Genomic DNA, 15,682 nt, shown 5'->3' with positions numbered 1-15,682 from the left:
GTTTCAATTTCATTTACTTCTGCTCTGATCTTGGTTATTTTCTTTCTTCTGCTGGGTTTGGGTTTGGTTTTTCTTGTTTCTCTAGTTCCTTGAGGTGTGACCTGAGATTCTCTATTTGTGTTTAACAAAGCAAACAAAAACACGAAGTAGGGAAAGGACACCCTATTCAACAAATGGTGTGGGGGTAATTGGCAAGCCATGTGCAGGATAATGAAACTGGATCCTCATCTCCCACCTTATACAAAAATCAACTCAAGATGGATCAAGGATTTAAATCTAAAACCTGAAATTATAAAAATTCTAGAAGATAACGTTGGAAAAATCCTTCCAGATATTAACTTAAGCAAGGATTTCATGACTAAGAGACCAAAAGCAAATGCAATAAGAACAAAGATAAATAGCTAGGACTTAAATTGAAGAGCTTTTGCATGACAAAAGGAACACTCAGAAAGGTAAACAGACAACCCACAGGGTGGGAGAAAATCTTCACAATCTATACATTCAACAAAAGACTACTATCCAAAATCTACTAGGAACTCAAACAAAGTAGCCAAAAAAAAAAAAAAATCCCATCAAAAAGTGGGCTAAGGACATAAATAGACAATTCTCAAAAAAAGGATATACAAATGACCAATAAACACATGAAAAAATGCTTAACATCACAAATGATCATGGAAATGCATATAAAAACCACAATGCAATACCACCTTACTACCTCAAAAATGGCCATAATCAAAAAATCAAAAAGTAATAGGCATTGGTGTAGATGCAGTGAAAAAGGAACACGTCTACACCACTGGTAGGAATGTAAACTAGTACAAACATTACGGAAAATAGTGGGGAGATTCCTGAAATAATTAAATGTAGAACTACCATTTGATCTAGCAATCCCACTACTGGGTACCTACCCAGAGTAGAAGAAGTCATTATACAAAAAAAAAAAAAAAAATACTTCACTTTCATGTTTATAGCAGCACAATTCACAATTACAAAAATATGGAACCAGCCCAAATGCCCATCAATCAATAAGCTGTGGTATATATATGTACAGTGGAATACTACTCAGCCATAAAAAGGAAGGAATTAATGGCATTTGCAGCAACCTGAATGGGATTGGAGACTATTATTCTAAGTGAAGTAAAAGTAACTTAGGAATGGAAAACCAAACATTCCATGTTCTCACTCATAAGTGGGAGCTAAGCTGTGAGGATACAAAGGAATAACAATGATACAATGGACTTTGGGCACTCAGGGGGAAATGGTGAGAAGTGGGTGAAGGAGAAAAGGCTACAAATTGGGTTCAGTATATACTGCTGAGGTGATGGATGCATAAAAATCTCACAAATCACCACTAAAGAACTTACTCATGTAACCAGATATCACCTGTTTCCCAAAAACCTATGGATAAAAAAATTCTCAACATTTTATCTACAGTAGGATTGAGTCAATGAACATTACAATGATAATCGTATAGTACATATATTTTATATTACTTAACATATGATTTAATTACTTATTAATACTATTTTTGTGTATAATTTATTCAGAAGTATTTCTGTTAGATTAGTCATTTAATAAGTATAGAAGCAATCTAAGAAAAAACTAAAGAAATAATAATGAACAATTATTGTCTTATAGAAAATTATATTTTATAAAAATCAGTTTCCATCCTTCTGGTAAAAAATATGTTATTCTGAAAATTGTACACTTAAGACATATTCAGTGCTTATTCATATTTTTTTACTCTCCTTATCCATATTTCTAAGTTGTATAAGACAGTAAAAAATGCATTTGCTTATTGAAAGAATTAATTCTAGAACCTGAATTAATGCATTATCAAAGAATATCATCTTCACTTTTTCAGAACTGACTTCTAATTTCATTACATTATGAAATAGTATGGTATAATATATAGTGTTCTTAGAGTTAAATTTTTTTCTGATAACTCATTGAAATACAACTAAAATAACCAACATAATTCTGAATAAAACTTAATTTGATAGCTATTGTCTACATAAATCCACACAAATGTGAATTTTCTTTCCATAGGTTCTTGCAAATACACTAATATTTTTACTGAAGCATATATACTGAACCATTTGTATCCTGCATTTTTAGAGAAAGGTACAGAAAATCCTTGTGATAGAGTCAGTCTCTCTCTACTGCAAAGAACAGGTAAATCATAGTCTAAGTGTAGCTTGGTGTATTCATGCATTCTTGCTCTGGTATAAAAAAATATCTGAGACGGAGTAATTGACAAAGAAAAGAGGTTTAATTGGCTCCTAGTTCTACAGGCTGTACAGGAAGCATAGAGCTTTTGCTTCTGGGGAGGCCTCAGGAAACTTAAAATCATGGTGGAAGGCAAAGGGGAAACAGACACGTCTTATATGGCAGGAGCAGGTCCAAGAGGGAGCGGGGAGGTGCCACCCACTTAAACAACCAAGTCCCATGCGAACTCTATTACCAGAACAGCACCAAAGTGGAAAATTCACTGCCATGATCTCATCACCTTTCGCCAGGAACCACCTCCAACATTGGAGAGTACAATTCAACATGAGATTTGGGTGGGGACATAGATCCAAACTATATCACTTGGACATGAGTAGAGTTCTTTGGTTACCAGTAACTGGAGGTAGACCTGAGCATCCCAAGAGAAAAACTTACAGTTGAAATGGGACAAATCTGACTGGAAATAATATATGTGTTGTGGATATAACAATGAATTAAACATCTCAAACTATATTGAACAAAATGATTCAAAGATTTCTATAACATTTTAATTACACAACAATTGTTATTTGAATGCTCACTGCCAATTATTTTAAGGTACATTGTTCTTTTGTTTCAAAAAAATCATGGTTTTTTTTTTAATGCTTCTTTTTTTTCCTTCTTTCTCTTTCTTTCTTTTTTCTTTATCAGATGACACGAGAACAATACATACTAGCAACCCAACAGAATAACCTGCCAAGGACTGAGAATGCACAACTTTACCCAGTGGGAATTTATGGATGGCGAAAGAGGTGCTTATACTTCTTTGTCCTTCTGCTGTTGGTTACCATGATAGTTAACTTAGCCATGACAATATGGATATTGAAAGTTATGAATTTCACTGTGGTAAGTACCACTATGATTTTACATCTTATTGCTCTTGGTTCAAAGACAATCTAGCTCTGTTACTTTAATTTTTTAATCAAAAGTTATTCATATCGATATTTACAGGTGTGTGTTTTTAAATCCCAAAGACAATAATATTTTATTTTAAGACTACATTCAGTAGGTTCAGTCCTGAGACACGTATGCTATTACTACCTGCCATTTAAGTGTGGGAAATTTAGATCATGAGACAGCACAGCACATTGATTCATTGGAACTTTTCAAGAACATTTAACCAGTAAGTATGAACTATTACTTACTGTGCCTTAAAATCTAAGAAATTAGCCTGCTTTTAGAAGTGATACTTCACATTAAAATTAATATTAATTTTATAAATCATATGTGCCTTTGAATTACTTCATATAACATATATACCTTTATATGTCTCTATATCTGCTTTCTATGTAACACACTGCATGACTGAATCTAAAAGCCTGGAATTTCTCCTGAAGTACATTGACTCATGCCTATAATTGCCATCAGATGGTGACCCCATTCTTTCATAGCACATCCCTCGTAAATGGAAGATAAACCAGCAATTAAATCACTCTTTTATAAAAGTAACTAATTACAAAATGATTGTATAATGTATTAATGAAGTTTGCTGCAGTTTACTGAATGTTTATAATAAATCTATGAGCATGACTTATCTGGGAAAATTCTGTGGCTTCAGCAAAGTCCAGTTTAGCTCACTTTATATTTTCTGGCTGATGCCTTCAGTTTCTCTACTCTGCTTTTAAACCATTCTGCCTTTCCTTGAGGACCTCAGATATCTCCACATACAAGCAAGTATCTTTCACTGCTGACCAGACTGCTATTATTCTTTAGAACTCTGCATCCTCAGGAGTGAGTCTAAAGCTGGCTGTTTAACTTCACTGATATTCCTATACTGGGCTGTTTAAGTTTGTTTGTTTGTTTTTTAAACCCCACTGGGTATTGATTTAGCAAGAATCGTCTCTTTCTGACTTCAGTAACTCTTAATTCTAACTCGGAAACAGAATATCAAAAGAGAAAATGACCCTAGCTTCCATCCATGTTGTAAGGCACCACAATTATGTGAGCAAGGAGCCTGCGCGCGCAGGTGGCTTAACCTTCCAGAGAGGAAACACTGTCACCTTGCATATCAAGATAAAACAGCATGTGCTCGTGGAGGGAAATGAGCCATGATTCCATTTTTTTTCCAGTAAATTATAATTTTGTAAAGTATTCATCAAATAAGAAACTGAAGGCAAAGAAAAGTTGGCCAGGAGTCAATATTTTCGCAGAGTTAGAAAATAATAACTGTTGCCTAGACATGGATATGCGTCCCAGGTCAGGGATCAAGGCATGAGGCCACTTGAGGGTGGCTAGAGGTTGAGTTGAAGGCTTGTAGGTACATTCTCCCTTATGAGATTCTCTGGGAATGCATCTGAATCACTTCTTTGTCTAAGAGTTGGCTCACTTTACCCTCTCATTTGGGAATATTTTGACACAAATATCAACAACTCTAGCCATCATATTTCTGTTCTCAGCTCTGCTCCTACCTTCTCTGACTACTGTCTGGGTGTCCTTCAGGAGTCATTTATCATATGGTAGGAGCAATGTTTATGCTCCTGCACATTCTTTTGTCCTGCTTTAAATAGCAACCAGACTATCAGTTGCTGAAAACAGTTTCAGCCTCATTTTTTAACTAAAATTAATATTATAAAAGAGGTAAAGCATATTCTCCAAATTTTGAAATTTCAGTAATATGATTTTCTCTACCAAAAGGCATATTTCAAAAGCTCATGAATGATGCGACAAGCTCTCTCACTTCAGGGAGCATTGATTCCTTCCAATGACTAAACCCCAGGAATTTTCAGGTTCAAGCCTTGTAAGCTTTTCAAGCATATTTAAATTAATTAGGAAAATATACTTAAATGCGTAATTACATGGCTACATGCATCAGACTCCCAATACTTTGCCCCATGCTGACACCAAGGCTGGATAAGCCATCCCTGGGAAATCATTGACACAGTCACCTGTGTCCTCAGGATCCTCATGGGCCTCAGGGTTCCTGTCACCCATGGAGCTATTTAATTTGAACCTCAGCTGGCCAGAATGTAAATTGTAATGCAACATGGTCCTGGGGATAATTAAAAGGGGGTTGTTTCCATAGGAGTGTTGGTATTTATTTATTTATTTATTTATTTACATTTTCCTTTGAAGCATGTCTTTTAAAAAATTATGTTTTGACCTTTTTATAATCAGAAGGAAAACTGTCCTTCCTTCATCCACGAAAACTATTTGCATGTAGCTGAAGTAAAATGCACAGATGAAGTTTTCAGGAATGTATCACACTGTAAGGTGACACACTCTTTGTAAGGTAACACAGTCTCTAGCTCAATGTAGTCACTTATAGTTGTTCAGAAAAAATTGAGAATTCCTTATGTAGTTGCAGACTTTAGCAATCCTGAATACTAGAGATTATGTTGTATATACTTGAAGGGTGTGAAATAATTTGTAATCCTCTTCCATCAGAGCAGTAAAATAAAACCAATTTTGTGTTTTTACTAGTGCATTATGTTCCTTTTCATATCTACAGAGAATACCAAAGACTAGTTGCCATACTATAGTAAGAAGTAGAAAATCATGCGTCAGTTGTTTGGGGAGTACTATTGATCTACACAAAATGTATTTCACTTTCATTATAACTATTGTATCCAACACAGGGAAATCTGTGGCTGTTAACATTTTTTATTTGAGCAAACTGGGGATGTTATTTTTATCAAAATATTGTATTTTTAGCATAGCAAGGATAGCTGCCAACATGTTTTATGATGTTTGTGGAAGTCCATCATTATGACCGATATTGTGCATGATGTGTATGATTGATATGCCCTTGTGTTTTTGGAAATAATTTGTGTTTTTCATTTTTTAGAAAATAAAATTATTCTACTTATTGAGATACCCAGTTGTAGAAAACCAAAAAAGAAAAAAAATAGGAAATGACTTTATATTACAGGATGAAAGACTTAGGATAGAAATAAATAATTTCCTGGCTATGAGAGCAGATACGTACATACCTACATATATATATGAAATAGTTGAAGAGGGAAATTTGAATCATCAGTTTGTTGACGTCAGTACAACCCATTTCCATGTTATCAATTGCTATTTGGTTGATTACTATAACATCTTTGTGGTTTAGTTAATAGACTAGTCTAGCAGGTCTCTCAAATCCAGGCATTCTACTGAGGCAGTATTCTTTTCTAGCCTCAACACTCATTCTAAATAAATTAGTTCTATATTTGATAATTGAAGATTGTTACAATAATAAAGTACAGATTTTAAGAACAAAAGTACCAACTAAGGTTTGGTGGCCTCTAGCTGATAGATATGCTAACTAGCCAGCAAAAAAAAAAAAAAAGAATTACAATATAAATAATATTTATTAAGCAAATGGGGAGAGCAAATTCATTAATGCTGTGAGTTAAAGAGAAGTCAAGAATACCCAGACCTGGGTAATAATTGAAGCAATTGATTAATTAAACAAATTGGGGAAAGAAATCTTGCATGATCATTGGGATGAAAGTTGGCTGAAAGAAAAATCCCAAGAAAATAATTGAGTATCATCGTCATTTTTGTATTGAAAGGGAATTGGGAAATTTTAGAACAACTATCTGTACATTACAAGAGATCATTTTACGATATTTTCTCCATTTGGTCACTTGGCATCTGCTTAAACCCTGAAAGGCAGCTAATTTTTTATGACAATATGATATATGTCCTTCTAAAGGGCCATCTTGAGTTGGGAAGAATTGATGGCAAGGTTACCAGCAATCCCAGGTCTCCTATTGCTGGTTAAGACCTCATAAGCACAGGAGATGCTCCTCTGATCTACGCAATGGTATTTATTAAGTTGGAAAAAACAGTTTTGGGTTCTGAACACCGAGATTTATAATTCCCAGCAGATCCTGCATTTAGACCCCACACATAGCAGTAGTACAGCCAGCTGTCATCACTGACACTTTAAACTATTTATTATGAAATATTTCATCCTACAAAAGAAAAAGCAAACTTTACTAATATCTTGTAACTCTATGTAGATAACCACAATCCTGAATACTTTTCCTGCTTTTATTTATATGCTTATTTAATGCATAAATATAAATTTTATATAAAATAATTATTTATATAAATTATATAAAATAAGTGCATAAATATAAATATTTGTATGCATGTGTATGCATATTTGTATACAATTCAACCATTATATTGTTTTTAGCACAAAATATATATTATCGCTTGTGCAGCTGTAATTCATTTATTTACTGCTATACATTTCACTGAATGAACAAATCTCATTTATTTATCTCTTCTCCTAAGTTGTTTCCAATATGTTTTTGTTGTTTAATTTGCTATCACAACCAATGATCTTATGAACATTCTTGTATGTCGGTGTTGGTCATTACATTTGCACAAGTACAAGAGTTTCTCTAGGTTCTAGCGTCTAGAAGGAAGTCTAGGAATCTTAACTTTTAATGCCACCTTTTTTTCCCCAGTGTGATTGTATCAATTTATGCCACCACTAGCAACCTGTAGGAGTTTCTTTTGTTGACCTTACCAACTTAACTCTTAACAATTAATTCCCATCTAAAGTAACTTGTTACCTCCTAAGCTACAAATCTGATCACCTATCTATCTCATAATAATCTTCCTTATTTACTTGTTTCTTTCCTTATTTATGTGGCCTTTTCTGGCAGATTTATTCTTTTATTTGTCTGTATTCATATATGTCTGTATTCAAGTATCTCATCCCTGTGATAGGATTTACTATGTTGTATTAGAAATATAATTATATGGTTCATCCAAATATGTACCTCTTCTCCTCTATCAACCTCCCCGCATTTCCTTGTCCCTTTGAAGTGTAAATTCCCTAAGGAGCAGAAGCTGTTCTTATTTATCTTGATATCTTGGTTGAGCACATAGTAGGTGATACATTATTTTTCGCTGACTTTTTTTAAGTTTTAAAAGTGTAGGTTCACTTTCAGTAGAGGGATTTTCAAATTTAATGTTTTAATTTTTTCACTTGTTCTCTCAGTAAACTATTTCAGATTCTGATCCGTTCCCATTTTTAGCTGAATGTACTCGTCTCCTATGAACAAAGTGGCATTACTCAAGTCTGTTCACATCTTTCATCTAGGGTGGCTAGCTTCCCCTGATAGGAAGAGAAACAGCATAATTTCTCTCCGAATCCGAAAGCACTTCGGTAAGATAGTTTTTCAGTGAAAGTACAGTCCTTTGAAGCTCCAATTACTAGCTCTGTCTGACTTCCTCAGTAATAACTACCGTAAAACCTGCCTTTTCTTTTTTAGACACACACATACACACACACAAACTTGAATTTTACTTAAAGTCGCTATTTTCTATACTACTCTACCTTAAGGCAAGATATGCTGGTAATTAACAGGCAGCATTGGCCAGCAATTAACTGGTAAATTACTAGCAACCACCAGAGCCTCTGTGCTAACACTTCTTTACAACTCCTCTAGAAAAAGTAATCTGGCCTTTAACAGGAAGAGAAAATAGCTGTGTTTCAAGACTTCCAGCCTTACCAACTGCAGTAGAGCCTCAGCCTGCCCAGCAAAATCAGACATAATTCCCGCCAAATACCTCTTCATTTAAGAATTGAAATCAATGGAATAGAACAGTTTCTTGAGAAAATTGTTGACCCAATTTGGTCTTATATGCAGGATATTCTGATTTTTCTGAACTCACTTTGATTTTTAAAAATACACATACACATGCACAGGCACATACACCAAACAAAATAAGCCCCCACTAATTATAATCTATTATTCAGTTACTGAATGAAAGCTGAAAAAGGTCAGTAACGGCAGAAATTAGAAAACAGGAGAAACTTTATTTAAATAGCTCACAGGGATAAAATCAGGGGCGTATGTTTTGTTATGTGCATTTCTCGTGGAATTTTGATAGAACATAGACTCCAAATTTTTAAAATTCAGAACCTCATGCTTTTACCTGTAAGCATTCATTTTTCTCAAAAGCCCACAACTAAATCAGGATTTTTTTATATGCAACAATTTAAAAACATAAAATGAATTCATTTTTATATTCATAAATGTTATATAGCCAGGGAATAAAACAGGACCCTGTCTTCCCTGCCCGTGGAGTATTTTCTTATACAAAATTGGTGTTGATTGCAAGAATTCGTCAGGTTGCTGGCTGCTAAAACCATCTCCAACTAACCTTTCAGCAGTGGTTCAAAGTATGAACCCTGGGGCTAAACCTTTTTGTCCAAGTCCTGGCTTTCCCATTTATTAGCTCTATTACCTCGTGCAAGTTATTTAAACTGTGGCTCTGTTTCTTCCTCTGTAGAATGGGTGTGATCTATTTCATCAGGCTGATGTAGAAATCAAAAGAATTAAAATAATAAAAGTGTTCCAGAAGTACCTGACATATACTAACAACTAATTAACAACATATACTATCAGACTTATCCATATTCAGCCCTTCCATCTTCACAAAGGTCCTATCCGCCATGTGAATGAAATTGACTCTTTCTATTAAGGTTGAGCATAAAACAATCCTAGACACATAGAAAGATCTCAATAAATATGCATTAACAAATAAATAAGTGAAGGGGTTTATAATTTTGTAAATACAGATGATGTTAACAAGATTGATGATGTTAACCTGATTGAAGGTTTTGGACCTGATCTTTGGAGGCAAGTAGCCTGATTCACATTATGGCTCCAAGACTAGCTTCTTAGCAGGGTTACCTTGTGCTGATTACTGAACTTCTCTAGCTTCAATGCTTCATCTGTAAAATGGTGATAATGATGTTGATCTCATGGAGATATTCGAAGCATTAAGTGAGTGAACACTTACAAAAGCTCTTTAAAACAAACCTTAGAGAAACACTCAATTAGTGCCAGTAAAGTACAAGAACAAACATTATTTCCATGCATTATTAGCTGTGACTAATGAAAGTTATTCTATATGGTACATTTTGCCAGGAAAAATGTCTTATGTCCTTCATGAAGGCATAAAAAAGATTCTTTACGAAATTCTAATTTAGTGCTCAGATATAAAAAGCGTTTACATAAACTTCTAAGAGGAACAGTTTAGCTGTCAACCATCATTGTTATTTTGATGACACTAAGCAGATTATGAAAACCTGTGTCACCTGTCAGCACCCTTTCTGGCCGTCTGAATGAGGGAGCTTATTTGTCAGAGCGAGCTAATCATCTTTTGAAACATCTTGAAAAATGTAATACTTACAAATTGTCTGGATAATAGATTGGAATTTCTGTGCCGATTCTAAATATTCTGAGTTTCTTTAATGAACAGAGTATCAAATTATTACCTGATGAAGATATTATATTGTGAATTATTTTGTAAAATACCCTGAATTATAACGTTCAGGCTATAACCATTTAAATATGAGAGGAAAGTTTAAGATGCCAGAGAGCCCATATTAGGTGTTTTTTTTTTTCCAGCAAGATTATATGCATTATAGACCAGGCTTTATGGAGTTTCACAATAACACTTTAAAGCAAATATTGTATCCCCTCTGGCAGATGAAAAGGCAGAAACTTAGGGAAATTAAATAAACTTCCCAAGGTCACACTGATGAACAAGAGTAAAAGCATGGGTTGTATAGTTTCTGAGATTCCACCGCATTTCACTGTATTAATGCTACTAAATTTAAATTTAAATTCTTTTTAAAGATATTCTTCACTAAATGGTTTACTTCCTTTACATGGTAAAACTGAGTGCTTTCATATAGCACCATTAAATATATAAATATAATATTACTGCTTATTAATTATCTTTTGAACTTGGGCAAAAGATATCTTAATACCCTTGAACTTTATTAATTAAATGGAAGAGTGTACCTAATCTCTCATAGTTAGTGTGTAATTAGAATGGTTAAAACTGATCTGTAAGTGCCAAGTATGACTACATTTATGAGTTTAGCAGAGCGGGCATAGGTTTAATTTCTGGAGAGTACAATGACATTTATTAATGGCACCTTTATAAAAGAAACAATGATTTTCAGAAAGCTATTTTATCCCTGTGATTGCAGTTTAGTCTTCGCACTGGTTAAACTATATTTTGCTGAGTAGTAACTCATTGTCCACGATAAGAAAGCACTCTGGAGGTGATTTAAGCCCGTAGTTTTTGCCCGCCTTTCTGAGCTGCCTTTTCCATTTTCCCAATTCATTCCTCAGCACACACATCATGGCACTTGCCCTGGAGATGAGACAGGGCTCCACCTTCTAGGGCATGACTACAGCTCTGCCTGTGAGCACCAGCAGCAGAGACTGCACTGCCCCTCAGTGTGGTGTGTGTGGATTTATTACAGGATTGATGAGAGTAAATGATATCGTTAATGTTGCAAGACTGCTTCCATTATACCCTTCCGTATACGGCTCCTCATGATTTTCTGACAAATTGTCCCTCTCAGATGAATTCTTTCATGCTTAGTCTTAGCTGGCAGTACATTTCCTTTCCTTACTTTATAAAGAAAAATTCAGTCATTTTTATCCAAGTGCAAACAACTACCAAGTGATAAGTTCTTTTTCCTGAAGTAAACTACAAGAATTGTGGCATAAGGTAATTCACAAAATCATACATAGCAAGTGCAAAACAAAGTTCATTAGAGTACTAGAAATGTTGCCAGAGAAAAAGAAGGATTATGAAAATTAGCTGTTGAATAAAAAAATACAGAAATTACAGACTTGTTAGTTGATAGGTTTGATATATTGTACAATAGACTAGAGTGAGGGGGTGGGGAACTTTAGTTCAGTGCCCTTTTTTATCTATAAGAAGTGACAGAAGTCCAGAAAATTAAAACCATTTGCCCTTGTGGATGGCTAATAGCCAGGACATAAAGTAGATTAAACACATTGAACTTTATGAAATATGTGTGTTATCTCCATATATAAACTTATTTTTGCAAGTAATAGCATATAGTATATCTTAAATAATATGACGCTTTTAGTAGGACATTTAGAAAAAGAATTTTAAGTTTTAAAATGAAATAAAAGTAATAATCTCAAGAAGGGTTTATGTTTTTGCTATTTTGTAAAAAAAAAAAAAAGTAAGCATTTGCTTTTCAAAAGCATAATTGAAATATTGTCTTATTTGTTGTTTCCAAGCAAAGATAATATTATCTTAATAAAAATTATCTCATTGGGCAAGAATTTCTATGATTTATTATTTTGAATAATAATAGCATCACTGTCCTTTCTATTGCCAGTTGGTAAACTAATCCTCAGACCTAATAAGTATTTCTACCATTTATGAAAATTAAATTCAGTTTTCAGTCTGTGTCAGTGTTTATTGGGGGACATGCCCCCAATATTTCAATGTAGGTTCTTTCTATTTTCCGTAAGTGTCAGCCGGCTGAGAAATAAAGAAAGACAGTACAAAGAGAGGAATTTTACAGCTGGGCCGCTAGGGGTGACATCACATATCGGTAGGACTTGATGCTCGCCTGAGTCTCAGACCAGCAAGTTTTTATTAAAGGTTTCAAAAGGGGAGAGGGTGTAAGAACGGGGAGTAGGTACAAAGATCACATGCTTCAAAGGGCAAAAAGTAGAACTGCTAATAAGGGTCTAATAAAGATCACATGCTTCTGAGGGAACAGGACAAAGGGCAAAAGCAGGACTACTGATAAGGGCCCAACAAAGATCACAAGGCAAAGGGCAAAAGCAGAACCACAGATAAGGGTCTATGTTCAGTGGTGCACGTATTGTCTTGATAAACATCTTAAAGAACAGAAAACAGGGTTCAAGAGCAGAGAACCGGTCGAGCACAAATTTACCAGGGTGGAGTTTTCCCCACCCTAGTAAGCCTGAGGTTTCTGCAGGAGACCAGGGTGTATCTCAGTCCTTATCTCAACTGCACAAGACAGACATTCCCAGAGCGACCATTTATCGACCTCCCCCAGGAACGCATTCCTTTCCCAGGGTATTAATATTAATATTCTTTGCTAGGAAAAGAATTTAGCAATATCTCTCCTACTTGCACGTCTGTTTATAGGCTCTCTGCAAGAAGGAAAATACGGCTATTTTTCCCCAACCCTGCAGGCAATCAGACCTTATGGTTGTCTTCCCTTGTTCCATAAAAATCGCTATTATTCTGTTATTTTTCAAGGTGCACTGATTTCATATTGTTCAAACACACACATTTTACAATCAATTTGTACAGTTACCACAGTTATCACAGTGGTTCTGAGGTGATGTACATCCTCAGCTTATGAAGATAACAAGATTAACAGATTAAAGTAAAGACAGGCATAAGAAATTATAAAAGTATTATTTGGGAACTGATAAATGTCCATATTAAGATGAAATCTTCAGAATTTATGTTCCGCTGCCACAGCTCTAGCCAGTCCCTCCGTTTGGGGTCTCTGGCTTCCCACAACAAGTGTTTTTTAATATTTCTGGGAAATCACCGTTAAAGCCCTCTTACAAATAATTACTCTGTGCTAGGGGCTCCTTACATCTGCTGATAGGTGAAGCTTTGGGGTAGGTAACCACTCCATTCTCAAAAACACTGGTGATGGGCCATAACACATCTCTAAGAGTATTTCACAGTAATTCATCTTGTCTTTCAAATTCTGTAATCAAATTATGCCATTGAAAGAGTCCATATTTGCTTTCTCACAATTTACATTTTTTTCATCAAAAATTTTCTATTTTTCTGGGCTTAGGAAATTTTCAAATATGCTAAGCCTCTGTTAGCTCTGATATCTCTTTATTCTTTCTTGACTTAAACTAAACTGCCAAGGCATCTAACGTTTGTTAAAATCCTTTGCATAAATGGATCAGGTTTTTCTCACTAGTGTAATTCAATGAAAGGAAGTATGAAGTCTCAATATCTATTTATATGTGACCTACATAAGTGTGAGTGTGTGTATGCATTACCAATTGAGGTATTTGTTTTTAATGTGCATTATTGTTCAGTATACATGATTTTACAAAGCAATATAATTGCTGAAACAACATTTAAAATGCAACTATCTGTATTATAATATGCGTTTTAATTCATCTCCTAGTAAGTCGCAATTTTATCAATGGAACTTATTTTTCAATTAGTTTATTTTCAGATGTGTTTCATTCCTGATTGATGACTAAAAATAAATATTGACACTTCACGTTTCTCTAGGAGCTTTGCTGTCAAGTAATTAGTGCACCGCATAAAATAAGCAAAATTCACATTAGACTACAACAGCTTTTGTTGTTGTTGTTGTTAGGTGGAGTCTTGCTCTGTCGCCCAGCCTGGAGTGCACTGGCACGATCTCGGCTCACTGCAAGCTCCGCCTCCCAGGTTCACGCTATTCTCCTGCCTCAGCCTTCTGAGTAGCTGGGACTATAGTCTTCCACCACCACACCCGGCTAATTTTATTTTATTTTTTTTTGTATTTTTACTAGAGACAGGGTTTCACCGTGTGTTAGCCAGGATGGTCTCAATCTCCTGACCTTGTGATCTGCCCGCCTCGGCCTCCCAAAGTGCTGGGATTACAGGCGTGAGCCACCGCACCTGGCAACAGCTTTTATAAACGTATGTAAAGTGTGTGAATACTTAGGCCCTTGAAGAAACCAAATACTAATTTTAGTCAACAAGGAAAAGGAAGACGTGCTCCTGAAAGTGTGCTTCATCTCTTTTTTCTGACATTCCTATAAGATACGTATTAGTATCTATCTCTATCTTTAAAATAATTTTTTTTCACAATTTAACATGGTTAATAAGTGAATTAGTTAATATATGAATCCTTAATAGTCTAACACATAGACCAAATTTGTTCTGCCTCCTTAGGAATCATTCTTCTGTTGATATTATTCATAAGTTCATTGAGCCAAAAGGCAGTTTTCCTACCTGGCAATATTCTTTTATTTGAAAATTACTTAATAAATTCACATATAAGTTCTTGTAAATTTTTATGGAGAAATGAAATCAATTTTTTCTATTAATTTTTCAATGAGAATAATTTAATGTCTTTTTTAACATTATTTCATATTCTGTTGCCACTTTTTTTCTTGAGATTCGTTACCTACTATCAATATCATATTAATTTGTAATAAAATCATACAGTAATGGTACTGTCTATAATTTTGCTGACCTTCATGCAAATAAAAAAATAATATATTACACAAGTGTTTCAATAGTCTATGAAATTATAGGCATGCTCAACTTTTTGTATAATAACAGGAATTTTAAGTAGGTAGAATGTATCAGTTATCCATTGCCAGAATGATATGTAAAAATCATGAATCCCAGTGGCTTACATCAGTGAACATTCATTTAGCTCAGGAATCTGTAGGTGAACTGGGCAGTGCCTGCAGACTTAGCTGATGTTGGCAGGGTGTCCTTTATGGATCTGCAGTAAGCTTTCTGCTCACCTTGGGGCTAGCTGGTTTAAATGGCCTCATTTGTACATTTGGCCATAATTACACTGTTGGCTTCAGTGATTGAGTTTCATGTTTTTCATCCTCCAGTACACTATCCATTTTAAGCAGATTTAAAGTTCCAA

The 15,682-nt window shown here is 34.7% G+C and overlaps 1 protein-coding gene across 1 annotated transcript in view; it reads left to right on the top strand.

The window, feature by feature from the left end:
• SGCZ (sarcoglycan zeta) overlaps positions 1-15,682 on the top strand; it is a 1,177,568-nt gene that overhangs the window by 682,979 nt on the left and 478,907 nt on the right. The window contains exon 2 of the mRNA XM_063606664.1: positions 2,920-3,114. Coding sequence (XP_063462734.1) covers positions 2,920-3,114 — 195 coding nt within the window. The remainder of the gene's footprint in view (positions 1-2,919; positions 3,115-15,682) is intronic.

Source organism: Pan paniscus, chromosome 7 (assembly GCF_029289425.2).
Source record: "Pan paniscus chromosome 7, NHGRI_mPanPan1-v2.0_pri, whole genome shotgun sequence".
In the NCBI taxonomy this organism is placed as follows: Eukaryota; Metazoa; Chordata; class Mammalia; order Primates; family Hominidae; genus Pan; species Pan paniscus.
The sequence above is the reverse complement of the archived record's forward strand: the minus strand, read 5'-3'. Positions and strand labels throughout refer to the sequence as shown.